A 27,732-nucleotide genomic window follows, 5' to 3' on the forward strand; every position below is an offset into this window, starting at 1 on the left:
AAGATAGGATCTCCGAGCTTGAAGGAGAGGTTGCCGACCTCGTGGACGGCATGATAGAGCTCTCGGAGGAGAAGATGGAGGTGGAAATGGAATTGGCAGTTGCCAATGCCCATCTGGAGGAGCACCAAGCTGAGCTCGATGATATGCATGCCCTCAACATGCAGCTCGAAGCTCAGGAGGACCCTGAGGAAGACGAAGGAGCGTCCAGCATGGATATTGAGGAAGACGGCGCCCCTTCTCTGACTCATAGTGTCCATTGGTAGATTAAGGGTTCTCAGGGAACCATCTTTTTGTTGTACTCCTCGGCAGCCTAAATTTTGAAAAAGTTGTAATAGGTTAGCCTAGAGTTGAGTACTCCCTGTGTTTGGAACACTGGTGTATATAAAGCTAAATCTGGTGCATAGCTTTTTCACCTTTGTATGGTGTGGATGCTAGGTTATGTGAGTGACCATATGCTGTTTTCGGGGAGCCTGTTCGGATTGGCCGACCCCCAGTTTGTGAGGCCGAGTGTGCCGACCCTTGAGGCAGTTCCCGCCTCGTCCGACCCTTCTTAAGTATAGATCGATACCGACCCCTTGCTCTCTTGGAAGGACCGCCTAACCCGACCCCTTTGGCTTGAGTTGAATCATAAGAGTCTGAATGTGACATGTTTTGCCGAAGTTGAGTACCAGGTCAAGATAGATGTCATCTGCTCTGAGAATGAGAAAAGTGTGTTTTCCTCATAAGGACGTGTGTTGCACCATTGGCAAGAGTTGCATTAAAGGGATTTAATTTGTATGTTCCATTTATTGGAGTGCACCTAAGGTTATAAAATTAATGGAGCGTTAACTCTTGCAGATGTCGCATCGCACTAGGTCCGGTTCTGTGCCCGGCAGTAGCGATCAGCGACAGGATCTTCCCCCACCCCCGCCTTCATCTCCACTGGAGGAAATCCTAGCAACTCAAACTGAGCTACTAAGGTATCTGGTGCAAGGACAACAGCAACAGCCACATGGTGGAAGAGCAGCAGCAGCCGCATATCGCTCGGTATGAGGACTTTCTGGGGACGCTGCCCCCTCTGTTCCAAAAGACACAAGAACCGCTCGATGCTAATGCCTGGGTTCGTATGATCGAATCCAAGTTCGAGCTTCTCACCGCTCCATGCCCCGACAACAACAAGGCTCGGTTTGCAGCCCAGCAGCTGCGTGGCTCCGCGCGGCTTTGGTGGGATCACTACCATGCCATGCTGCCGGCTGGCCACGTGGTCAGTTGGAATGAGTTCAAGACGGCGTTCAAGGCGCATCACATTCCAGAAGGTCTTTTGGAGCGCAAGCTCAACGAGTTTCTGGCCCTCACCCAAGGAATTTGGGATGTGCTGCACTACGCTCAAGCTTTCAATGACCTGTGCCGTTATGCTGGCTACCATGCGGACACCGATGAGAAGAAGCGGGACAGATTCCGCCGAGGACTGAGCTTGGAGCTTAGGGAAAGGTTGAACCCCATCAAGGTGGATACCTACAATGAGTTGGTCAATCTGGCCATTTCCCAAGAAGACTGCATGCAAGCTCTCAAGGCCGAGCAGAAGAGAAAGGCCTCTGTGGCATTTCCGAGTCCGCTGACTCGAAGGTTCCGGATGGTTCCTCCGCAAGCCCCTGGCCGACCCCAACAGTCAGGAAGATGGATCGCCCGACCCCCGCCCGTAACAGCGCCTCGTTTTCCAGGCTTCCAACCGCAAGTGCCCCGGCCGATCCTGCCAACACCACCTCGCCCGGCAGCCAGTAACCGTTGTTTTACCTGCAGCAATGAAGTACATTTTGCAAAGGACTGCCCCAGTAACAAGAATCAACAACAAGGTCAGAACACCATGGCAGCTAGAGGAAGAAGGCCCAAGGTACAAGTCCGACAAGGCCGACTCAACTACACCAGCTTGACCGAGCTCCCCGAAGGTGCGCCAGTAATGACGGGTACTTTCCTTATTTTAAATCAGGCTGTTGTTGTGTTGTTTGATTCGGGAGCCTCTCATAGCTTTATCGGGAGTAAGGCTAGGGAAAGATGTGGGCTAAATGTCGGTCACACTAAGATACCTATGTGATCGCCACTCCTGGAGAAAGGATAACGTCGGATCAGATTGTTATTCTTGTACCTCTCCAGCTAGGCCCCACCCTCTTCAAGGAAAACCTTATCATCCTTGACCTAGAAGGCATAGATGTCATCCCTGGTATGGATTGGATGGCCCGACATCATGTGGTTCTAGATAAAGCAGCCCAATCTCTCTGCATCAGCTCGCCCTCCCATGGCAGTTCTACCCTATCCTTGACCCATCCTGAGTCTTCGCTTCCTTGTGCCTACCCTCTTTTGGGAGCCCGTCTAGAAGACCTCCCTGTTATCTGTGAGTAACCTGACGTGTTTCCAGAAGATTTGCCGGGTATGCCACCTGATAGGGAAGTGGAGTTTTCCATAGAGTTGATTCCTGGCACCGCCCCAATATCTAAGAGACCCTATCGAATGCCACCCGCTGAGTTAGCCGAGTTGAAGACCCAGTTGCATGATCTGTTGGAAAAAGGTTTCATCCGACCCAGTACCTCATCTTGGGGTTGCCCTGCCCTGTTTGTGAAAAAGAAGGATGACAGTTTATGTATGTGTGTGGATTACCGACCCCTCAATGCTGTGACCGTCAAGAACAAGTACCCACTGCCACGCATTGATGTCTTGTTCGATCAGTTAGCCGGAGCAAAGGTGTTCTCCAAGATCGATCTTCGTTCTGGTTATCACCAAATCAAGATTCGACCCTGCGACATACCCAAGACAGCTTTCTCTACCAGATATGGACTGTACGAGTACCTAGTCATGTCCTTTGGACTCACCAATGCACCCGCCTATTTCATGTACCTCATGAACTCGGTGTTTATGCCCGAGCTGGACAAGTTTGTAGTGGTGTTCATTGATGATATCCTAGTGTACTCGAAGAGCAAGGAAGAGCATGCCGACCATCTCCGAGTAGTTCTCCAACGGCTAAGAGATCACCAGCTCTATGCCAAGTTCTCCAAGTGTGAGTTTTGGTTAGATAGTGTCAAGTTTTTGGGACACACTATCTCCAAGGATGGTATCGTCGTGGATCCCAGTAAGGTGCAAGAAGTCATGGAATGGAAGTCTCCTGCCTCAGTACACCAGATCAGGAGTTTTCTTGGATTGGCAGGTTACTATCTGCGTTTCATACCGGATTTCTCCAAGATAGCTAAGCCGATGACCGAGTTGCTGCTCCTGACCCCTCTCTGGTTGGTGCTTGGCCGCCCCAGCTTCCGCCAGGCTAGACGGTCGAGCGGGATCCCTCCTCGGACGGCGAGGAAAGGAACCAGTGATGTCCCGGTTGGCCTCACCAGGACATCCGACCCCGACGAATTCTTCCGCTAGTGTTTACCTTCTGTTGTTTTCCTTTTAAATCTTGTAAAACTCTAATGTTGGATATTATGGCCGAACTAAATGGGTAACTTGTTTAACTCAGTGGACTCGTTGTATTCTCTGGAACCACTCACCTTCGCGTGGGTTGCTAAACTCGATCCTGTCTAAGTGGTTAAATCGGATGAAATCCGACGGCATTTCGTGTTAGCTTGAATTAAGCATGGGCGTCGCATATTAGGCGGCTTAACCCGGTCTAATCAAGCTAATCCGAAGTGGATCCGCCACAGCTGGTAAGAGGTCAAATTTGTGTGGGACACCAAGTGTGAAGAGGCCTTCGAGACCCTGAAGCACTTGCTGACCACAGCCCCAGTTTTGGCTCAGCCCGACCCCTCTAGGCCGTATGACGTATACTGGGACGCCTCTGGCACTGGACTCGGATGTGTTCTTATGCAAGACAATCGAGTCATTGCCTATGACTCACGGGCGTTACGACCTAATGAGCTAAGCTACCCAACCCATGACCTTGAGTTGGCAGCAGTGATACATGCCTTGAAGATATGGAGGCACTACCTAATGGGAGCTCACTGCAACATCTACACCGACCACAAGAGCCTCAAGTACATCTTCACCCAAGCCGACCTCAACATGTGCCAGAGAAGATGGCTGGAGTTGATAAAGGATTATGAATTGGAAGTGCACTATCATCCCGGCAAAGCCAATGCGGTAGCCGATGCCCTTAGTCGCAAACACCAGTGCAACTGTTTGTTGTCAGCAGCCTTCACCAAGACTCTGTGTCACGAGATGGGAAAACTCAGTCTGGAGATTATCCCTCAAGGAACCCTTGGTCACATCATCCTTGACTCAGTTTTGGAGGATCCGAATTCGATCAGCACAAGTAAAAGATAAGGAAATACAACGGATCATCAGGAAGATCTCAGTAAAGGATGAGAGATATAAGCATTTCCGGCAGGACCAAACGGGAGGTGTGCATTATGGAAACCGACTAGTAGTACCAGCCGACCCCGAGCTGAGAAAGCAAATCCTAGATGAAGCTCATCCCTCCAAGTTCTCGATCCATCCTGGCAGCAATAAGATGTACCATGATCTCCGTCAAACCTTTTGGTGGAGTGGAATGAAGCCGGAAATTGCTCGGTATGTTTCAGAGTGTGACACCTGTCAACGTGTCAAGGCCAGTCATTTAAAGGTAGCAGGTACCCTACAGCCGCTACCTATTCCCTCTTGGAAATGGGAAGATATCAGCATGGATTTCATAATTGGACTACCCCTTACAGCGCAACGATATGATTCCATCTGGGTTATAGTGGACCGTTTGACCAATACCGCCCACTTCCTTCCTGTTCGTACCACCTACACCGTCAAGCAGTATGCAGAGTTGTACCTCGACCGCATAGTTTCCCTATATGGTGTACCCAAGACCATCGTCTCTGATCGAGGAGTTCAGTTTGTGGCACGTTTTTGGAAGCAACTACAAGCATCCATGGGCACCAAACTCATCCGAAGCTCAACCTATCATCCTCAAACAGATGGTCAAACCGAGAGAGTCAATCAGATCCTCGAAGACATGTTAAGAGCTTGTGTTATCCACTATGACAAGAATTGGGACAAGTGTCTGCCCTTAGCAGAATTCTCCTACAATAACAGCTACCAGGCCAGTTTGAAGATGGCACCGTTCGAAGCCCTGTATGGCCGGAGATGCAGGACACCCTTGAACTGGTCCCAACCAGGAGAAACACAGGTCTATGGCCCTGACTTAGTGGCAGAAGCCGAAGAGCAAGTAAAGGTAATTCAAGCTAATCTCAAGGCTGCCCAATCTCGACACAAGAGTTACTCCGACCGACCCCTAAGCCTTTCCAGTTAGTCTTGATCGGAGCCCTTGACCTTAGTCATCTGTCTTGCTTGACCGCGCCTAAGTGCTCGGCTATCCGCCCGGTCCCGACCCCTAAGATCCGACCCCTCTCCGTTTCGCTCTTCTCCCGACCCCGGCGAGCTCAGCCCATCCTTCTGATCTCCCTCAAACCACCGTTCTCTCCACCGGTGGACCCGCGAGATCTTTTCTCAGATCCCCCGCGACAGCCACACTCGACTTGCATGGCCGCGTCAGAGTCGTCCTGCCGCGTGGCTCGTCTTCTCCGACGCCAGCCGCTCAGTTTTGTCTCTAGCAAGCGACCAAGTGGGTTCTCGCGCCCCTTTCCCCAATGGCAGCGGAAGCCCCTCTGCACCCCTTTCTGCAGAGCCTCACCTCCCGCGCCCATCATCACGCCACCAGATCCCGGCCCCAGAGCCCGATGTCGCCCGTCTTTTCCGTCCCTTCAGCCACAGTCGCGCCGCCCGGTCACCGCTACACGACGATTCCTCCACCGCCAACCCCGACCGCGGCCGCGACAGCTCCTTTCCCCGCCCTGTCAGAAGCCGCCTGACAATCTGTTGCTCCGCGCTCGCCTGCGCGCCCGCAACCTGCCTGTCCTCTCACCTGTGCGCCCTCGATTCTAGCGTCGTTAAACCGGTCGCTTCTATCAAATCTTCCGCACGGCGACGCCCGCTTTCCACCAAATCTCAACCACCGGTCTACCCGCCCCTACGCCGCCCTGACGGCAGAACGCAATGATCGCTGGCGTCACCCCCGGAGTTCTGCAGCACCGCCCTCTTCGCTCAATCGCCACCCCGGCAGAGCACTCCATTGTTTCTCCCCGGCCTTCGCGCCGCTCCCCTTCTCTCTCTCCCGCGCCGCTTCCTTTCTCCGTTCCAGCAGCTATAAAAGGAATGCTCCCGTCGCCGGAGTTCCTTCCGCCGTTGTTGCCTTCAGCGTTCTCTCGCTCCCTGCTCAAGCTCCCAGCGCCAACCACCAAGTTCTCGAGGAGTTCTTCTCTCGGATTCTCTCTCAGTTTTCTCCAAGTCACCCAGCAGCTTGCTCCTCCGTGCTGAGCAAAAGCTCTCTTGTGATCTGCAAGAAGCACCGCTGCCGCCGTAGCATTCCCAGTCTTAGCCCTTGTTCGAAGCTTTAGTCCCTCCGCCCAAGTCTGCTTCTTCCCGACCCCGAGCTTTCCTTTCAGGAAGAAGGTGAGTTGCCGACCCCAGTCCGCCTCGCCCGACCCCTCCTATCCGCCCGACCCCGGTTCCGTCTTACCCGACCCTATCTATTCCGCCGACCCTTATCCGCCTCGCCCGAGGGCTTGGCTGTGATCTTTATCTTCAACCCGAGGGTGTATGTGTAAAACTTGGGAACCCTTCAGCGCTTGCGTCTAAGGACCCATAGTATATCACATCCTCTAGTTTAAGAATCAGATCATCAGTTCCTTTCCGACCCTTGTCTCTTGATCATCATCAGCTCTCTTGAACCACCATAACCCCCTGCTCTTTGTCGCAAGTTTCTGGGCTCAGGCGAGCCAGTGTTGCTGTTGAATAACTGTCTATGCTAACCCTTGCATTGCATTCGTGTAGAGCTGCGCCTCGCCGACGGCTTCTACGAGCTTCACCCGGCGCCAGAAGAAGAAGTTGTAGCCGAGTTCCTGCCTGCGCAAGCCGAAGTCGCCCCAGAAGTCAAGCAGTTTTCTCCCTCCTTGCTTGAAGGCAAGCCCCGGTTGCATGAAAACCTTGAGTGTTTTACCAGACTTGCGCATGCCTTCTGTAACATGCTTGTGCATTTACGTATAGGAGTTGTGTGGAACCCTAGATGCATGACTCAGTTGTCCCCATGATCTGAGCACTTGCTGTTGGACCGTATAGTAGCCTTGCTTAACTAGGAGACGGTAAAAGTCGAGTGATCTCCTGTCACTCGCGAGTTGTAGGAGTTGGATGTCTATCTTGCTGTTACAACTATAAGGACGATGGACGGGGCAGGGTTTTGGGTAACTCTTTGGTGGATGGATGTTAGCCCCGTCTGTCTATGAAAACTTGCTAAGGCCCGACGTGGTGGTGTTTGTGATCAAGTGTTTGAAAGTACTAGCCTCATACTTAGTATGGGATGAGGAAGCCTAGTACCTGATTGAACCTAGACGTGAGCAGTCGCCCCATTGTTCTTGGAACGGAGTTTCCCCTGCTGGTTGTCGCACGTGGTGGCAAGCGTGGTCACAAAACGGCAGAGGCCGGGTCTGTGGAACCTTGCACCAAAGGAAATGGGCCCGACACGGGTTAGGGGATTGATGGGGAAGGCCGACACAGGAAGCGACCTCCGGGTGCGCGGATGTCGTGAGGCTAGGTTCACCATGCATGGTTAAAGAACTCGAATCGATTCGTCTGCCTCTCACAGTTTGAGATTGCTTGATCGCTATGTCACCCTAAGTAAATGAGGAATCTGATGATGGCAAATGTTATTGTTATATCTACACATCTTGTTTGGCTCTATGATTGCTTAGAATAGGTCGCACAACCTAGACTGGTAAATGAACCTAGAACCGGAGCTAAAACTTGAAAATAGGGTTACTTAGTGCTTTTGCAAACAACCCCTCAGCCAAAAAGCCTTGCATGTCTAGATGGAGGAGTAGCTAACTCCTATCGGTTAAGTCTTGTTGAGCTTAGTAGCTCAGCCTTGTTGTGGCTCCTGTTTTTCAGGTGAAGTTGCTGCTCCCGACCCCTCTCTGGTTGGTGCTTGGCCGCCCCAGCTTCCGCCAGGCTGGACGGTCGAGTGGGACCCCTCCTCGGACGGCGAGGAGAGGACTCAGTGATGTTTCGGCTGGCCTCGCCCGGACATCCGACCCCGACGAAGTCTTCCGCTAGCGTTTACCTCTGTGTTTTTCCCTTTGAACCGTGTACAAACTCTGATGTTGGATTTTATGGCCAAACTAAATGGGTAAACTTGTTTAACTCAGGGGACTCGTTGTATTCTCTGGAACCACTCACCTTCGCGTGGGTTGCTAAACTCGATCCTGTCTAAGTGGTTAAATCGGATGAAATCCGATGGCATTTCGTGTTAGCTTGACTTAAGCACGGGTGTCGCATATTAGGCGGCTTAACCCTATCTAATCAAGCTAATCCGAAGTGGATCCGCCACAAGTGGTCACTAATATCCTCGAGCAGAACACCCGTGAAAGTCTCGGATCTTCTGTCATGTCTAAATTCTAGGACATGTACACAAGGCAAAGATCTCAGACGCGTAGCAGTAGTGCCAGTATGCGTACAGAAGACAAAGATCTCACACATATTGGCAATGGCTAAATAGGGACTGAGAGCCTAAACGTAACTACTTGGGAAAATATAGCCGAAACAATAGCATGACACACAACATTTACATTATATTCATCACTGAATAAATTTCATAATATATGCATTTTTTTCAGGTCAAGTTTCGACGACAACTCTCCAGGACGCTTAGTGTACCTTCAATGGCTCAGTTAGTTCCTAAACTCAGGGGCTAAGCATCAATTAGTACTCGTAATATCTCCAATGGCTCAACTAGCTTCCAAGCTCGGGAGTTAAGCACCAAATAACTACTCGATATGGCTCTTACGGCTCACCCGACGCATAAGCTCGAGGGCTTGACGCCGTGAAACTACTCAAATGATAATTTTGTGAAGACTGAATACCCTCGGATTGATTATTTAATCATTCCAAGGTTTGGGGATCGATAAGCTACACCCAACAGTTGATTTTTTCAAGATGAAAGAAAAAAATTCGGGATTTTATTGACCCTCAACCTAATTTTTCGATTCAACCTAAGACTCAGGGGCTACTCTATACGGAGTGCAACTTTCGCCGCGCTCCATATCTCAATGAAGATTACAAAATTAAGATGATCAAGGGTTTTGAGCACACCATAGCCTCATGGAGCTTTGAAGAACTTTGAAGATTCAGCCAGACAAAGTACTGAGAAGCACTAGACTACTCAGCGAGGATTTGAAAAATACTCGAAGACTGTTGCATTCGACTATGAAGCGCTCGAGGTCTTGTTAGGGATAGATCCCCAGTACGCATAAGGAAGGATGAAGACAGACTCTTACTAGGATTCCCATGTAATCCTACCAGAACTTATATCTTGTGATCTTACTAGAATTTCTCCATATAATCGACTAGTAATCCCGCCCCTTGAGGTATATTAAGGAGGGTAGGGATACCTAGATTGGCAGCTCAGAACCATCATCAATAACCAAAAATCATGCTACACAACATCCAAGCACAGGGCGCAATATACAACATCTAAACATAGGACGTAGGGTATTACGCTACTCCGACGGTCTGAACCTGTAAATCCGTATCGTATCTTGTGTCCTCGCTTTTACCCTCGAGTTCCAGATGTGTTGGACATTTTGGGCTTAACAACATTTTATCTCCACTCATTTTTTCCCCTCCAAAATAAAAAGATTCGCATTTTGATTCCTTGCCGTTGTCACACACCGCAAATGTTGGTGCCTTCTGCCTTCATTAATTTTGTGGTTACACCGGTATCAATGTTGAAGGGAGCATCATCACTCGTCAGGTTGGCAGCCTTAATAACTTACGGACTAAGTTTGGTGGATTCAGTTACATGTCCATGTGACGGACAGTTGCTCTGTTTAGCCGGTAGTGCAACTCGTATGTTTTTTTAGCACCACCTATACGCGTTGTCTCTCCGTGTTGACCTTAAACATGGAGCATACAGCAGTGCGATGATTCTCAACGGGGCCTGCTCGTATTGCTGAAATAAAGGGGGCGTTTTCTTCCCGTGTCTTATTTTTAGCACGTGTCACATCGAATGTTTAGATACTAATTAGGAGTAGTAAACGTAGACTATTTACAAAACCAATTACATAAGTGGAATCTAAACGGCGAGACGAATCTATTAAGCCTAATTAAGCCTAATTAATCCATCATTAGCAAATATTTACTGTAGCAATACATTGTCAAATCATGGACTAATTAGGCTTAATAGATTCGTCTCGCCGTTTAGATTCGTCTTATGTAATGGGTTTTGTAAATAGTCTACGTTTAATACTCCTAATTTAGTATCTAAACATTTCGATGTGACGGGTGCTAAAGTTTAGCAAGTGGAAGAAAACAGGCCCAAAATCTGCCTATTCGGGGGCCTCGCAACTCACATCTGACCAAAAATTAATTAAGCTTGGCACTCAATCTAGCGAAGCTCAATCGCGCGTCGCGCCGATGCACGTCTAGTCTAGAAGCCTGAAAATGAGGCTGACACTTCTTTCGTGAATGGTCAACTAATGAAGTGTCAAAATCCGCTAGTACAAATCCGCTAGTACAAATCGCAGACGGGCCATACGCCACCGAGACTTTTCAACGCGCAAAATACCAAACGTGCGACACCTAGCAGGTGTTTGATTACTTGTACCATATGATGCATTTATGGATGATTCTGGATGGTATGGTTCAACCAATATATTTGTACTATGGTTCATTCTTATTCTACGAATAATATATTAAGTGGAACGGCTTCATCCTAAATGAATTGATACAATTCACCCAACCAAATAAAAAATTATTATTATTTTGAATTATTTTATACATAACAAATACAACCAAACAAAGCTCTAGGAAACCAAGCCGTGTTGCTACCGTGAGAGGGCCGAGAGCTCTCGACCAAACCTCACAAGCTCTGCTGCACATCAACACGGAGAAATTTTGTTCGAAGCTCTACAAACACGGAGGAACTTTCCAAACAGGCTGAAGATGCCCCCCGTACCGTACTGCCGGCGACGATTATACCGTCAACAAGGCGCAAATCCAAAATCCCCCCGCGCCCGGCCACCGCTCGTTCCAGTTCGCAACAGAAGGTTAGCATGGCCGGTGTCTCGACCCAAGCGTCACGCGCCGAGCGAGCGCCTCGAACCCGTCGCGCTGGGTCAAGGTCAACCAACGGAGCGCGCACCCGCCCCAAGCCCCCAACCGACGAGGCGACGACGCGGAAGCGAAGCGGCGAGGAAGGCGCCGTTGGGCGTTGGCCCTGCCGGGTGCCGGCCGTACGTGTGTCGTCGCCCGCACGGAAGCAAAGCAATCCCTTCCCACGAATAAACGATTTGCTTCGCTCGGCAAAAAGTCTCGTCTTCCCCTCCTTCTTCCTGTTCGGTTCCCCTTGGCGGCAGGCGCCCGCGTGAGGCTCGAGTCTTTCCATATTCCAATCCACCGCAGCAACAAAAGCGGCGCATCCGATAGGTGGGGTGTTGGCAGGTACTACCCGGTGGCGCGCCTGTCTCCCACGGGACCGGTTGGATTCGGTTGGATTTTCGAATCAATCAAGCCGGAGGAGAGGTTTTCTTCGCGCGGCCACGGCGGCGGCGGACCGAGGCGGCGGCGGAGATGCACAAGACCAAGGGGAAGCTCTCCGGCGTCCTGCACAAGGGCTTCAAGCCCGACAAGTGGTCAGTCCACCAGATCGGTTTCCGTTTGCTCCCGCGCCGCGCTGGGGTGCGGAGGGTGTGGGAGATTCTAACGTCTGCTTTGGTTTTGTTGTGGTTTCCCCAGCAAGACGTCGCTGCGGATGGCGGTGGCGCGGATCAAGCTGCTGCGGAACCGCAAGGAGGTGCAGGTGCGCCAGATGCGCCGCGAGGTCGCGCAGCTGCTCGAGGCCAACCAGGACATGACCGCGCGCATCAGGGTACGTGCTTGGCTCATGGCCTCCCCCGTCACCTGCTTCCCTCGCCACTGCATCATCCCATCATCATTTGTCATTTCACCCCCAGCCATTGGTCCGAGTTGACCTGATGCGTCTCCAGTGCTTGGCCTGATGATGGTAGAGTTGGGTAATCGGGTCGCGTGGACTCGACTTCTCGAGCTCAAGCCCTATGGCCTCGAATTGAGCACTACGTTAGGTGTTTGGTTGTGCAATTGCACGAATTGGCTGCAATTTGGGATGAATGTGAACGGTTGGACCCCTCTAGATAACCCATGGTTTGTCACTGTTCAACAACTACATACTGAGCTGCAAGCCTGCAGCAATTGTAATCGACTGGGACTTATGTGATGACATTGAGCGTTGGTTGTTCTTCCATGCTACACGCTTTCCTCCTTGGAAATGCTGGAGCTTATCCTTGGAGCCTGATTTTAGTTCCAGTGCCATTTGTCCACTGCACTCACTTCTAGCACAATGCTTACTTGGCTACTAAACTTTCCAGTTCCCAGTGCTGCGTTGCTCCATTGGAACTCTGATGTTCCATGGGAGCATTGAAAATCTTCATCTGATCAATGTGTATGGTTTTATTGCTTAGCCAATGTAAACCAATAATTACAGGGTTGTGTTTGTTCCATCTTACTTTAAGATGCCTCTTTGCTGCAAACATCTGTGTGCAAGTATGGTTTATATGAAATTGTCTTCTCCTTTGCAGGCAAACTCTGTTAGGTCTGAAGCCATAGAAAATGAGCTTCTTCTCAGTTCAAATGAAATTTACACTTATAACAGTTTAATGTGTCTTGATAGTGCTGTGTCGGCATGAGGCTCATTACTCCGTACTGACTGTTTTGTTTCTCCTGCAGGTTGAACATGTCATAAGGGAAGAGAAGTTCATGCAAGCATATGACTTGATTGAAGTATACTGTGAACTTATAGTGGCACGCCTGTCCATTATCGACTCACAGAAGTAAGCCAGTTTTTTCTTTCTTGTATGCAAACCTTTATTCAATGGTTCATGTTTTTAGTTTGCTCGGAATTGTTTCTTTGTCACAGAAATAATACAACACCTTGTGTTAGCTGGCAATGTAACTTAGGTTTCATTGTGGGATGATTTGTTTAGTTCATTGGATTTATTTATTTTTCCTTATGACAGTTTTCCTGCATCATAAGAGTTATCCTTTCCTTAGCAGCACATCATGATTTAGTATGTTTGTTTGCACATCTAAATAGCATATGTGTTTTATTTACCTGAATTTTAGGGCTTGCCCCATTGATCTGAAGGAGGCAATAGCCAGTGTTATATTTGCGTCGATGAGGTGTTCAGATGTCACGGAATTAGCAGATGTCCGGAAGCATTTCACAAGCAAGTATGGCAAAGAGTTTGCCGCAGCAGCCCTTGAAGTGCGCCCTGACAGTGGTGTAAATCGTCTGGTATTTTTTGCTGCCTTTAAAAGCTTCAAATTTTATGAAAGATTTTCCTTATTTCCTTTGTCACGATGCCACTTTTAGCCTAGTCGGTTTATACAGCTATGTTTGTTACAGGTAATTGAGAAACTGTCAGCAGGAGCACCTGATGTACAGACCAAAATCAAAACCTTGACCTCAATTGCGGAGGAGCACAACATCAAATGGGAGCCTAAAGCATTCGAGGAGAAATTGCAGAAGCCAAATGAAGATCGTCTGGTAAATAACTGATTTAGAGTATTTTGTATTTTTCACCTTTTTCAGTCCTGATCGGAAAATTGTGGCCCTAATCTGTTTGATTATTTTGTTTGCCAGCATGGGTCTGCAACATATTCTGGAGGAAATATTTCAACTATGGGGTCATCTACTTCTAGCATGTCAACACCACAGCCCACATACTCTGGTGTTCCTGCAGCGACTGTGTCGGCCACTTCTCATGTGCCAGCGGGACCTTATTCGCCTGTAGATGTCTCCGCGAATAGAAATTCTAATGCTTTCTCACAAGAAAACCTTCGGAATGGTTCCAGTGCTTCAGTGCCCCCTAGCTCCCAACATGGTGCATCTGCTTACTATTCGACACAGATTCCTGGTTCCAACAGTATCTCTCATGGAAATACTGAAGCTCCACCTTACACTCAATATGGCACAGCAGTCCCAGGTATAGAGAGAATGTACTGTTGAATACCTGTCAGTTTCTTTTTTCTTGTTCATATTCCCATTGACTGGTTCAATCTTTCTCTTCAGACACAGTGTCCAGAAATGAAGAGATGAACCAATATAGGGAAAGAAAACCTTCGGTGAGTGGTGCCAATTGGAATGTGGAATTCAAAGATGCAACATCTGCTGCACAGGCAGCAGCAGAGTCTGCAGAGATGGCAAGTATTGCTGCTAGAGCTGCTGCTGAACTTGCTAGTCGTGGAAACTATTCTGGTGATCAAAGCACTGGAGCTTATGAGGCAGCTGCTTACAGTCATGAAAATACACCAAGGAAGCAACTGGCTAAACATTTAGTGAAGGATGAGAAGAGGAGTTTCCATGACCATAGCTCAGGTGTAAATGATCCAAGGGGGATGCCATATGCAAGAAAAAGTTCTGGAAGAGCAGAAACAAATCGTGTTGAAAGCCAGAATATGTCAACAGTTCATGCCCCTTCTCAAAGCCAGAATATATCAACAATACATGCCCCAGCTCAACAATTCCACTCTTACAGTCCTGAAAGTCCTGTACATGAAATGCCAACTGAACCACCTCGTGCTGATTCACCTGAGCCTCCACATTTCGATGATTTATATGAGAGAGAAAGCAACATTGGAAGATCTGAAGTTCATCCGTTTGATTTTCCTGGGGAAAAGTTGCAAGAAACTGGACCTTGTGGGCGCAACGTCAAGGATGTGGAGATCAGGAAACCTAGCTTTGATCAGGAGAGCACAAATGACTACTATGGCAATTTCAGTTCTTCCCAAAATACATTTACTTATGGCAGCAGTACTTTCTGGGACAAGCAGAACGACAAAACTCAAGACTCTTCATCTGTTGTCTTTGATCAATATGATTCTGATGTTGAAGAAGAGAATTTGTTGGATACTTTCTCCTCAAAGCACACTGAACAGCCACCTGGTGTCCAAGATCACATGGCAACTGTAGATTGGAGTCAAGAGCATAGAAGTGAATCTCCTAACCGTAGAACTTCAATGCTATTTTCCAGGACAGAAACACAAAAATCTGATAATTTAGGATCAAACAGAAGGGATGTTCCTTCACCTCGTACTTATGGTAACTTGCCTCCTACATTTGATTCAGGTGGTGGTAGTTCTGATGAGGAAATAGCCACAGCCACGCGTACAGAGTCTTTGAAGTCTGCTTCGTCTGGCCTGAACAAAGAAGCTAACAGAATTTCTGGAAAGATTGACCCTGATGTTAAAGAAAATATTGAAGATTATGAGTCTAGCTCCAGCAAGAAATACGTGGCGTCGTCTGGTCTTAATCTATCATACAAGGAGCAACACACTGGTGGGACTGGTGGTTCACCCATATCTGATTATTTAGGGACAGAGGCACAGAGGCACTTGAACCGTGTACAAAGCAGAGATTCTGATCTTTCGGATGAAGAAACTGAGGCAGATAAATTTGAAAGTGCATCATCACCAGGAGCAAATAAGAATCAGTCCTTGCCTTTTGCCATTCGGACTTCAGCAACTTCTAATGATAAGGATGGTGATCTTGGCCTTAACTTTGGAAGGTTAACTCCTGGACTAAGAAACAGACCCAGGCAACCTCCACCATACACCAAACGTTCCAGGGAGTCCTTGCCTAAGGCTTCTGCGAGCACTGCAGAGCCAGTTGCTTCACAAGAGAATACTACTCCATTTGAACAGAACAGAAGTAGCCCCAAAAGCTCACTCTCAACCAGGACTTCTTCAGGTGGAAATTACAATAGTGAACTTTATGACAGGAATCAAATTGTTGGAACACGTGGGGAAGCAAGATCAACCGTGGCAAGAAATTTCTTCGATTCAGATGATAATGAGAAACTATATGAACAATCTGTTAGTCCAAGTCCTCTCACCACTAAGAGTTCTGATCGTGTGAATTCCAATCAAGAGCTTTATAATGAAAAATCACGTGGGGAAGCAAGATCAACCATGGCAAGAAATTTCTTTGATTCAGATGCTGATGAGAAACTATATGAACAATCTGTTAATCCAAGTCCTCCCACAACTAAGAGTTCCGAACGTGTGAATTCCAATCAAGAGCTTTATAATGAAAAACCAGGTACAGGAGCACGCCGGGAAATGAGATCAAGGATGGCTAGAAATTACTTTGATTCAGATGACAGTGAAGATGAACTGGAGCAACAGCAGACTACTCAGCCAAAGCAGTCTGGAGTGCAGATACAATCACGCAGAACACGGGATGTAACATCAGACACAAAGAGAGATGGTCATGTCCGAACTGGAGCACGATATGCTGATGAAACCGTGAGCTTGCCAAAGGAGACAAAAGCTCCTCAATTGAACAACTCAAGTACTGAACAAAGGAGGGTTGCACCTGTGTACCCTAGGGTTGCAGTACAACGCTCTTCACCTAAAGATGAGAATGTCGAATCTCCGATGGTGGCTAGAGGGAAGTCGCAAGAAGCTGAGATGAGTAGAACCTCTGTTCCAGGAAATGTGGGAGACACAGAAACCTCAGCAGGAACTCTGAAAGAAAGCACCCCCAAAACCCCACCTGCACATGTTCACCCCAAGCTTCCAACGGACTACGATTCGTTTGCTGCACATTTTATGTCGCTTCGAACAAACCGCCGCTAGGTTTACAGTTTCACACCACATATATACGCCTGGTGTTTCACCAAGTCATATACGATAGACACATACGTTTCATAGATATTGAGTTGAGATCTGTACAGTATAGCAACATACAATGTTGGGTTTTATGCGATGCTAGTTTTGAGCCTACAATTCTTTTGTTCTCTTGTGGCCTCATATATTTCAATAGATTTATAATGTAAAGACTTCATTTCCTGTTGGTGCTTGTTAATAAGCACATCATACTGCCAGCAATATGGAACTTCTGGGTTCATTCATTTTATTTTAATTTGTAGTATTGGTTCTGAATCGTATTTGGTATTCTCATGCTATGCCTGAATTATGGAAGAGATTGTTCCATGATTTCTGCAGCCTGGTCTGTTGTCGGTTCATGAATAGCAATTGGTGCCATATTTGGTGAACTGGATGTAAAGCCATTGGAAGAGATTTGAACTTCCAATGGGTAATTTGGCTAATTTAATGCAACTGGTAAAATGTTGGGACGGTAAACAATTTGACCATACTAGATGATTACGTAGGCAGAGATGAGATGCCCATGGTGCTGAGCAACTGTTTCGGCATAGTGCTGGCCAATTGTTTAGGTTGATAGTACATCACTTTCCATTCTTATCTTTCACAGTTCCACTTTTCTCGCCTAGAATTAGAATGAACAATTTGAAAGAAGGTTTCATGCTTATCTTTCACAGTTCCACTTTCCTCGCTTAGAATGAACAATTTGAAACAAGGTTTCATGGATTTATCCTACTTCCAATGTTCGCTGCAGCCAGTAAATTACGAATGGCAATTCATGCTCTAAAATAAAGTAGCATCGTAGGGAAAAGAAAAGAAAAAAGTGACCACAGGAAATGTATATGGCCAGCCAGCCACAGGGCATGGCACGGCATGGGCCGGCCACTTGTGTGGTGCCGGCCTGGGTACGGCCCATTTAACAGGCCGGCCCGTTGAGGGCCCGCACCCCTCCCCATTCCACGGCTCTCCCATTCCCATATAGGTTGCCCAAACCCTAGCCCCCTTATTTTTCCACTTCCCGGCTCCCAAGCAGCCGCCACGCGCTGCTCCCTCTGTTCACCCCTCCCTCTCGTCTCGGTCTTTGCAGGGCCCTTTGCCGGCGACGAGCACCCACCTGGTATGCCCTCCCCTTCTCTTCCCTTCCTGCTGTGCGAAACGGAGCACCCCAAATCCTAATATAAGCTTTCTGTATTCGGATCCCACCTTACAATATATAGCTTCTATTTTGTTTGCAAAAATTATCGGGTGTACATGTTATTACACCCATATCCTATGCTGGGTCCGCCCCTGGTGGAACAGCAGCGATCGTGTAACTAATATGTTCTGTGTTGCTATCATTAGTCTGATAACTCTTAGCTGTGGTACAATTGCTTGTGAGTTTGCTATTTCAATGCTTATCATTAAGTTGCTCCTGTTTAGCTGATTGGTTGCATGTTGTATGGTTGGATTCGTGCTTTAGGCAAGCTTAAATGGCGACGGTTCCGGATTCACTGGTCTGGGAGATCGTGAGGAAGAATAATTCCTTCCTGGTCAAGCAGTTCGGGAACAGCAATGCCAAGGTTCAGTTCAGCAAGGAGCCCAACAACCTCTACAATGTCCACTCCTACAAGTACTCTGGTTAGTGTTTATTTCCCAGCTTGTTCAGTTGAATTGCGGATGCCATCAGTGGCACTGTTTAATTGCAGGATTGGTTTCTTTACAGGCCTTGCCAACAAGAAGACCGTGACAGTGCAACCGGCCAGTGGCAAGGAGATGGCGGTGGTCCTCTCCACAACCAAGACAAAGAAGCAGAACAAGCCTGCCAGCCTCTACCACAAGTCTGTCATGCGCAAGGAATTCCGCAAGATGGCCAAGGCTGTCAAGAACCAGGTATAGAACAATTACATGTGTCATTGTTCTCCTATGATGTTTTGCTCTGGTGAGGGGTGTGTTTTTTTTTAAAAAAAAAATTATTGTGGGTGAGCAATTAGAAATTGTTGTGATTATCCTTATCATATAACAAATTCACATGTCTGGGTCATCAATTAAATACACTCGTTACGCATTGTTGAATAGAGTTTGCCATACATGTCATGGTCCTCTTGACCTGTTGTTTTAAGTTGGAGGACTGCACATGCTTGTCATACCATGAATCTTTTTTTGTCGTTGGTTCACATTTGTAGCTGTTTCTAAACTATTAGGTACTCGCCAACCTATAAAACTGTATTCTAGATTAGTAATAGTATCATGTGAGAATCATTTCTGAGAACCCTGCTTGCCCTTGTGGATATAACAATTTATAAACAGTTGTGATCCTTAACATGTCAGAAGATTCATTCAAAAGGTTGAATCTTCAATGAGATATACTTGTTACGCTTGGCTTCTGAGCTGCTTATTTCAATCAGAAGCATGCTTCAATCAGAAGCCATTTGTTTCAAGCATATGCATAGACCCTTAAACATAAAACATGGTGCTGCTTGCTTTTTACCACAATACATCCCTTTTTGAATGAGAAATTATGTCTGACCAGACATGTGAGTTCGTGTTTGACCAAGTTGGCATCATCGATTGTCATAATGGTTTTGCTTCCTTTTTGTTCAGGTCGCTGACAACTACTACAGGCCTGATCTTACCAAGCCAGCTCTTGCAAGGCTGAGCGCAGTGTACCGCAGCCTCCAGGTTGCCAAGTCTGGTGTCAAGAAGAAGAACAGGCAGGTGAACTAAGTCACAAGAACTTGTTATGATGGGTGGTGTTTATGTTTCCAGGTTTCTAGATTTGGAGTGTGATGGTTGATGTGCGTTCTTAGACTGCCACAAACTTTCAAATTAGGTTCCACCTTGTACCCATGACATAATTAAGCCTATGAATATGGAATATCCTTTTAGTAATTATTGGCATTCAGTGGTTGTGCTGAATATGGCAACTTTCTTGCTCCATTTGTCTGTGATTCAAGTTTTGACCTGTATTCTTGTGACGTTAAAAAAACTAGGGTTCTAAAAGGAATGTGAATTGAACGAGTTCCGCCCCAGTACTGCTGAATCAGGTGACTTGGAAATTCAAAGTCTGCAACCTGAATTTGACTCGTGATTATCCCGTGGATATTCCTCTGGGCTCTGGACCTCTGGTCATGTGATACATTTTCAAGCATAGGAGTTACTCTACGACTTTTCTTTTACAAGCTGCAACTTTTGCATGTTACTTTGCTTTGGCAGCTTGATATTTAGCTAACGCATTTTCAAATTTTAGTCACAGTTTTCACAAAAAAAAAAAACCCTCCGTTCCCGTCTGCTCTCTGGGCTGGAGCCTGTATTGAAAAATATATATGAATAAATAAATAAGTTCATACTTTTTGCGAATAAAATAAGTTCATACTAGGGATCTGTCCGTGAGCTAGCCTTGCGTGCACAGGAATTCGCGAAATCTGGTATCCACTGCTGAAAAATCGATGGCTTGGAAGCGAGACCTAGGAGCATCTTGGAAGGAACCATGGAGCGAAACTCACTCTTAACAGACGTGCGGGACACAGACATCTCTGCCCGGACCGGTATAAAACCGAACTCCAGCTCACGATTCACCGGGGAAACCGGCGCTCCGACGACACATGTCGGTCGGCAAGAAGACGGCCGAGGCATCGGCCAACGGCGGCGGCGGTTGCCAGCCGACGGCGCCGTCCCGCGGGAGCGCCCGGTTCGAGCGCCTCCTGTCCGGGCTGGGCGCCGGCCCGCTCGTGGACGTGGAGCCCGACAAGGTCAAGGACGAGATCCGGCGATGGGCCAAGAAGGTGGCGGCGCTGGTGCGCCAGCTCAGCTTCAGTGCCTGGCCGGAGAAGAGCGGCGGCTCGTCGGAGGACCAGGGCGCAAGCGATGATGCGTCCGAAAGCTGAGCAGCTAAGCTGAAGAAGATAACTTTCCCAGGCGGGCAATAAGAAAACAACTCCGCAGAAATGGTGGCAACCGTCGACGGGCACCATGCACCAGCAGCCCAGACGCCGCAGGCGACATGCAAAATGGAGAATTCATTAATCACCTTCGTTCTTTCATTCATTCAGTGTGCTGATTTTACCTCCATTCTGTCAAACTCAATAAAATTTCGCTGCATGTCATGCACGTGAATAATAATAAATTGCAGCTGGCATATTTCTCCTGTAAATTGACGATTTTCACACACAAGGGCTTTTCCACACACCTTCAGTTAATTGTGCTTACTTTGTCAACTACAACGCTACTCTAAGCAATCACCCACACACATTACATGGTCTGAAACTTGTCCAAGTTTCAGTTCAACTCAACAGAGCAGTAAAATTGAAAGAAACCAAAAATTAAGTCGCATTCTTACATTGAAACTCATTCTGCTCTACACATTTACCAGTAAGTAAGGTGGCGATAAGCCGATATCTACACTTAGCAGAAACAAGATGTTCCATCCCTACAGTTTGTACAGCTTTGTACTATACAAATCCCGCTCTACCTAAGCTACAAAACTAGCGTTGCCCCTTCTAAACCGCACATGATGTTTCTCAATCCAGTTTTGCATCAAATTTTGAAATACTCCTCAAAAGTTGTTTGGAGCAGACGTTTTGTGCCTGAGCTACATATCGCACTCGATTTGCTTTCACCCAAGCAGGCTCCTAATTGACAAAAGGAAACCAAGAAACCACATATCGGTGCTTCAGTTATAAATAAATAATTAGAACTGCACAGAGGAAGCAGATAAGTGCAGAAAATCACCTCAGGCACGAAGTGTGAGAAACCAAACTTGATTAAGAGGAGAACATGCTCCATTATGAGGATTGCTGCAAGTCCTGGCTCCATCCTCCAGTTTCCCTCCTCGTCGTAGAGACAAACAAGAAGCAAGCAGTTGGTGCATATGGCCATTACTACCAAGAACTGAAAACAAACTCAAGACTGAACATCAGGGACATGCATGTATACCCACTAGGAGTCAAATAAAAAGTTCAGAAAGCAAACCTGGAATATATTCAACCATGCTCCAATTGTAGCTGCAGCTCGGGGGACAGGTCTTTTCAACATGACTAATAACTTCAATGCATCTGCTCTGATTTCAGTAACATTGTTCTGAAGTGAAAATAGTTCAAAACATTAACAGATTTCCATCAAAGCAAGACGGTGATTTTGTGATAGATTCCACATACCAGAGCAGCAAAGCAGAAAATCAACGGAAATGCACATGCAAACATCATGATCATTCCAAACTGTAGAGTTAGCTCCAGAAAGTCTGTGATGGATTTAATATTGTAAGCACAAATGCCATCATTTTTTTGTCCATTTCTTTGAGAATGCAAATGCAATGACTGAAACTCAGCGGAAGTGCTATACATGAACCACATCCAAATCAAAGACAGACACTTACCATCAAATAAACCATCTTCAAGTTCTGCTCCAATGCTTGCAGTATAAGAGGGTTTTAAATATTCTTTCTCCACTCTTGTTGATAACCGGACTGACTTTCCTGATGGTGATTCTTTCTCATGCTTTTTCTTGCTACAACATGGGAGAGAGTTCATGTCTTACTTTATTGATCTGGGAATAAGGATAAGGCAAAAGGGTCCATGCGAAACTTACTGAACAGCAATGTACTTTTTATAGCTGTACTTGAGGTAAGGAATGGAATTCTCAATCAGATTTTCTAATACCTAAAGAAAAAAAGAGCAAACACATCATCAATATGAAACTATGGTACAATCAAACTCAACAGTAAAACAATTATGCTGCAGACATGCCTGGGACACAATGAGACGCTGGATGAGAACTTGCCGGAGGGCCAGTATATCGCGATACAAAGAAGCATGGTAAAATAACCCAATATATGACTGCATAAAGTAAAGGCCAAAGACCTGCATTTCAAGAAAAGGGAAAAAAGTGAGAAGCCAAACTTCACAAACGTATCATCTTTCAAACTTCATGGTATTTACCTTATAAACTAAGCTAGCAGAACTAGATTCTTCTCCTTGGTTGTTTTCATACTTTATCAAATTGACAGATACCTTGCCACCAATTCTGGTGTAATACTGAATTGCAACAAGATATACTGCAGTCAACAAATACCTGTATGGTATAACATTGATCAGAGTATTACAATGTAGATCTTAATGACAACCGGAAATGGCAAAATACAGAGAGAGAAACTGATGTGAAGTACTAGGGAAGGAAACCTAGCTAGCAAGTCAGTTGCACAATTTTGGGCTGACCCTACTAAAGATGGATCATCAGAAATACTGACCTCATCACCTCAGTTTCTGTAATCTCATATAGATGAGCATATGCCAACTCAAATGGCAACTGAAGACAAATGATAGCCAACACAATGATAGCATTGTTTCTTATTCTAAGGAGGACACCAAACCATTCATTCCTTTGCAACTTTCTTTTCTCAGCAGATACATCATCAAATTTCTTTTCCTCAATAGTAAGAGAATCGCCCAAGGAACCAAGTTCATTGTCAAGATTTTTGTATTCAGATAAGGAACAATTAATACCCCATCTGTCGGAGGCCATCTTAAAGAGGTCAGGAAACAGTTGTGAGTAAATTAGCTTGATATGTACAGATCAAATGTGAATCACATGTCTAACCTTGCAAGAAGTGCTGAATTCTTCCGTTTCCAAAATTGCAAGAAAAAGACGGCCCAAGAAATAACAAAGATAAAGAAAGCAGGAAGAACCAACCACTGCAATGACCTGAATTTCAAAGTGCAGAGGAGAAACTTAGAAGAACAGAGGGGAAAAAAATTAATTTCATATTTTCCAAAGATAGTGGCAACTAGTAAATAAAATGCATACCCAAAATCTATAAGTTGAGTTGCCAGTCCGAAAACAGCTGGGAAGAAAAGCCATCGTGTATACATTCCTAGGAACGCAAAGTATGTTGCAATCTGCAATACAACTTGAAACGGAGCTTTTACAAAGTAGTGGGTAGAAAAATTACTACCTTCCTTCAGACAGAATGGTACATAAACTAAATATGTTATTAGGTGTAAGCTGTGCTGAACACAGTTGTACCTTCGTTCCAAAGTACGAGTAAATTTCATCGATAGGTTGCCATGTGAAATCAAGCCAATTAAGTGCCCAATTTCTCAGGAGTTGCTTCCTTTTAATTTCATCTGCAACAAAAGTTTTAGCCGGCTGGGATGAGCTTTCACCTGTGGCATATAAGTAATTTGCCCTCTCACAAAATACGAGTACAAGTAGAATTTAGGTTAGTGTACCATGCAAAGGGAATACTAGCTTTACAACTCCTTCAGATTCCAGCCTTGTCAATAGTGACTCATTTTCCTTCCAATGGAACTCCTTGTCATCAAATTTAAGAGTTATTTCAGAGTTTGTCTTGTTCACCTGCATTAATCAATTCCAACTTGCTATCACATAACTATATCCAAATAGCAAAGAGCCAAACACTTCGTTCAAGAAAAAAAAAAGAATGAGAGTGCACTGATGTCAGAAAATAGGATCAATAATGAAGCGTAGTGCATGAGAAAGAGCACAAAGCTCAATGGGCATATACTTGGCCATTGGTAGTTTTACAATGCACACAGAAACAAGCATTATCAACAGAACAATAGGCAACAAATCTGTAGGCATATCTACGATTTGTTGCAATCTGGAACAGCAGCAGCTACACATGAGGACAGTTGTGCACTTACTATGCCATATATCAAGTAACGGAAGCAGAAATATCGCTCTCTCCAGCTGAACAGGGACCCATCTGGCTGCCTGACAAATGCTGCGACCTGGTCCCATTCAAACTGCAGCTCCATTCCTGAAACTCAAATTAACAGTAACATGAACACATCACCCACCCCCAACGACATTTCACCAGTGTTACAATGCTTCAAGGTAGAGCCAAGTTACCGATGTAGGTTAGCTTCTTCATCTGCATCTCAGCAGCCGCTCTCCCAAGGGTCCCCATTGGCGCAGCCAGCTAAATTCAAACAGCAGGCTCACAGGCATTAGAATTGAAACAGCAAGCAGCACACCGCCCTGCATAATTTCCAGAGCGAGGCAAGCAGATCATAGGGCTCGCGCTCCTCCAAATCGCCTCCTCGTCTCAAACTAAACCGAAGGCACGACCACAGTCCGAATTCAAAAGGGAAAAAAAGCAGCAGCAGCCAGGCACCGACCTTGATGAACTCGGCGGGGACGCCGCGGACGCGCTCGACGAGCAGCCCGGCGCTCTCGAGCTCCCGCACCAGCCGCACCACGCAGTCCTCGGCGGCCCCCGCGGCGGCGGCGGCGCGGGAGAGCTTGGGCACCACGATGCCCACCTCGAACCCCGTGGCCTCCTCCACGGCCCCTTCCCCTCCTCCCGCCCCCATCCCCAACCCCACGCCCGGATCAGATTCGGGCGCGGGCGAGGCGCGAGACGGCGGCGGATGCGAGGAGGCGGATCCGCATGGGCGGAAAGGGGAGAATGCGAGGAGGAGGAGCGGAAGAGTAAACAAAAGCAAAGCGGGTCTTTGGGAATGGCGGAGGCGGAGGCGGAGGGGGGAGAGAGAGAGAGAGAGAGAGAGAGAGAGAGCGAGGCGAGGACGGGGAGGCGTGGCGGGGGGTAACGGATTAGGGGGCCCGGTGTCCGCGTCCATTCGATTTGATTTCGTTTCGCGATTAAATTAAATTAATCCGGTGATTAGTTGGCGTCGTAACCGCCTGTCTGTGAGCGGGCAGGGCCAGGGGCAGGCAGCCAGGCAGCGCTTGCGGGCGTAATTAGGGGTGGGAATTCGAAACGGAGCGGGGCCGTGGAATGCAAATCGTGCGTGCGAGTAGAGATGGACGACGGCACGGCAGCGATGCGAGGAACGGGAGGCCGTGATTTGAAAGCCGTGGGGTACGCGTGGGGGGCGGTGGGACCCCTGTGAAGCTCGGAAGCGAAGGTCATTAAGCGTGGGCCCACGTACGGATCGTCGAAGTGTCATGGTGTGGTGTGGGGCTGTGGGCGGAACGCGAGAATCGGCGGGAGCGTTTCGCCGTTTTCCTCCCTCCATTCCGCGAGCTGCCGTGTGTCGGTTCAGCCTGTCCGTTTCCGCGCGGCGTGTCGTCCGTTTCATTCGGCGGCAGCGAGGGGCCATGAGGGCATGTTTGGTCAGGACCCTGAATGGATTGCCTGGGCATTTGAGCTGCCTGTTATTGAGAAGCTTTTTGCCTGCCCAGGCACACGTGAACCAACGGTGTTTAGTTGGTGACTGGTCTGTGAAAACGTAAAATGAAAAAATTGCAAACGAAAATCATGCTATCCATCTGCTTTTTCGAGGTGAGCTCCTTCGCCGCCTAAACCTGCCATCAAATCTTCTCAAATCCATCGCTATCTTAAGCCCATTCCAGAAATCGATGCTTCAGATAGCTTCTACGCTTCTTCGCGATTCCGTATTTGTCACTTTCGTAGGGCAAATTCCTACCGAAGCTGCTACCGGAGCCGCCGTTCGTGTCATCGGAGCTCAACTTATTCCCATCGATCTCCTCCAGCTGCGGCGCCTGATGCCTTCGGCATGACCCATGAGTGTGTCCGGCTGTTGATTCCTCAGCGTCCTCCTCTCACCGCGTCGCGCGTGCGCCTCCTCGCACAGCGCGGCAGCGTGGAGCCCAGGCGACCGATTTCGTAAGGCTGGGCCTTGTGGAGGTGCCTGGGACAGGCAGCTTCTCAGGACTGCAATCAAACACGGTTCAGGCAGCTCTCAGGGTCGCTCCAGGCACAGGCAGATTTCTTCAGTGCCCGGCAGATGGCGGTCGGCGTCATCCGGCTGCCGCCCCCAACGCTTCTGACGCGAGTTGTCTCTGTTTCGCTAGTGGTTCGCCTGTGCGGCAAACTTTCGTACTGTAGTTGAACCATCCTCACTCCTTCACTGGATTACAACTCTCAGTAACGTGACTTGTTCTTAATCTTATCCTTTCATAGTATGTGAAACACTTTACGTAAAGTTGCCTAACCTTACCACGTGATAGAGGAATAGGCGATCGCTCACTCTGGTTCTTGGAGCCCTTTCCGGCCCAATGGAATGCTTCAGTGTGCTTCGCTTCAGTTATAGTAACAGTTATTTGTAGCACCACTCGAACGGTTTCTTCTTGCTCTGATGATGATGCCGCGGCCGCGCCCCGTCGTCGCCGCCGTAGACGAAGGAGCGGTACGCTGAGAGGCCGCGCTCCTGGACCACGTCGCAGAGCGTCTCGGCCCGCAGCGCCGCGACGTAGAGGCCGAGCGCGTCAAGGTGCCAGCCGCTCCTTCCCATGAACCCGACCACCACGGCCCCTTCCATCGGGTACGAGAACGGCACCCCGTCGTCGGCGCCGCCCGCGCCCCCGAACGGGCCGTGCACGACCCCGCGGCTGGTCTCGAACGTCAGCGACCGCACCACCGGCGGCGACCCGCCGTGCGCCGCGCAGTAGCTCCCGCTCACGCCCGTCACGAACTCGTACGGGAAGTCCAGCTCGATCCTGGCGGAGAGGCTGCGGCCCGTCCCGCCGCCGTGCTTCTCGCCGAGGACCGGGCGGCCGTTCCTGTCGGCGTACTCGGCGCGCATCGACTCCAGGAAGCGCCCGTACGTGACGGTGATGCTCCGGACGCCCCGGTGCGGGCCGTCGTCCCAGGGGCTCCCGCCGTGGCCTCCCCACGGCCCGACCCTGATCACCTTGCTCGACGCGACCATCCTCCTCTGGTGAGCAGCAGGTTGCTGATCAGGAAACGAAATGCACATGTGTGTTCATCAGAAATATGAAATGCCCCAACAACGAAATTAAGAAACCATGCTGAATGAACGACAGATGCCCATTACCATGATTGATAGCTTGTCACCTGAAACCGGAGGATGTGAAACACAGGAATTTCACACCTTCAGAGTTTAGGGCCTGTTTGGGACTGCTCCGCTCCAAAAAAAATAGCTCCACTCCACCAACTCCACCTTTTGTCAGATCCACTCCACCAACTCCAGAAAAATAGGGAGCTGGGTACCTGTTTGGCTACCGGATCCAAATTCAGCTCCAAAAATTATAGGAACAAGTGGGAATAGTCGT

General features: G+C 48.0%; 5 protein-coding genes across 6 annotated transcripts; 3 read left to right on the forward strand and 2 right to left on the reverse strand.

Moving 5' to 3' along the window:
* Nucleotides 1-11,228: 11,228 nt before the first annotated feature.
* On the forward strand, nt 11,229-16,996 carry LOC101772173. The gene is made up of 7 exons (XM_004969635.2): nt 11,229-11,687; nt 11,791-11,923; nt 12,799-12,902; nt 13,195-13,366; nt 13,478-13,618; nt 13,715-14,057; nt 14,144-16,996. Exons 1-7 carry the CDS (start codon nt 11,626-11,628, stop codon nt 16,708-16,710), a joined length of 3,522 nt encoding a protein of 1,173 aa, XP_004969692.1. The 5' UTR covers nt 11,229-11,625; the 3' UTR covers nt 16,711-16,996.
* A 716-nt stretch (nt 16,997-17,712) lies between these two features.
* Nucleotides 17,713-19,651, forward strand: LOC101772572 (60S ribosomal protein L28-1). The gene is made up of 4 exons (XM_004969636.3): nt 17,713-17,854; nt 18,197-18,354; nt 18,440-18,606; nt 19,318-19,651. The coding sequence occupies exons 2-4, from the start codon at nt 18,207-18,209 to the stop codon at nt 19,438-19,440; spliced, it is 438 nt and encodes a 145-aa protein (XP_004969693.1). The 5' UTR covers nt 17,713-17,854; nt 18,197-18,206; the 3' UTR covers nt 19,441-19,651.
* Nucleotides 19,652-20,175: 524 nt separating this feature from the next.
* Nucleotides 20,176-20,866, forward strand: LOC101772979. The gene has a single exon (XM_004969637.3). The coding sequence runs from the start codon at nt 20,319-20,321 to the stop codon at nt 20,598-20,600; it is 282 nt and encodes a 93-aa protein (XP_004969694.1). The 5' UTR covers nt 20,176-20,318; the 3' UTR covers nt 20,601-20,866.
* Nucleotides 20,867-20,888: 22 nt separating this feature from the next.
* Nucleotides 20,889-25,235, reverse strand: LOC101773388 (anoctamin-like protein Os01g0706700). Its single transcript, XM_004969641.4, has 16 exons — nt 24,852-25,235; nt 24,583-24,652; nt 24,375-24,490; nt 23,940-24,066; nt 23,734-23,834; nt 23,515-23,606; nt 23,308-23,412; nt 22,958-23,218; nt 22,650-22,782; nt 22,458-22,571; nt 22,300-22,370; nt 22,088-22,218; nt 21,870-21,952; nt 21,685-21,792; nt 21,445-21,603; nt 20,889-21,344 (listed from the first exon to the last, which is right to left on the reverse strand). Exons 1-16 carry the CDS (start codon nt 25,044-25,046, stop codon nt 21,234-21,236), a joined length of 1,977 nt encoding a protein of 658 aa, XP_004969698.1. The 5' UTR covers nt 25,047-25,235; the 3' UTR covers nt 20,889-21,233.
* Nucleotides 25,236-26,542: 1,307 nt separating this feature from the next.
* On the reverse strand, nt 26,543-27,725 carry LOC101774618 (jacalin-related lectin 19). Of its 2 annotated transcripts, none has more exons than XM_004969643.3 (2): nt 27,495-27,725; nt 26,543-27,374 (listed from the first exon to the last, which is right to left on the reverse strand). In XM_004969643.3, exons 1-2 carry the CDS (start codon nt 27,495-27,497, stop codon nt 26,757-26,759), a joined length of 621 nt encoding a protein of 206 aa, XP_004969700.1. In that variant the 5' UTR covers nt 27,498-27,725; the 3' UTR covers nt 26,543-26,756. The 2 variants fall into 2 exon arrangements, with proteins under 2 accessions (XP_004969700.1, XP_004969699.1); XM_004969642.3 differs by having other exon boundaries at nt 26,543-27,392.
* Nucleotides 27,726-27,732: the final 7 nt, after the last annotated feature.

The sequence above is a fragment of the Setaria italica genome, chromosome V (genome assembly GCF_000263155.2).
Source record: "Setaria italica strain Yugu1 chromosome V, Setaria_italica_v2.0, whole genome shotgun sequence".
NCBI classification, from domain to species: Eukaryota; Viridiplantae; Streptophyta; class Magnoliopsida; order Poales; family Poaceae; genus Setaria; species Setaria italica.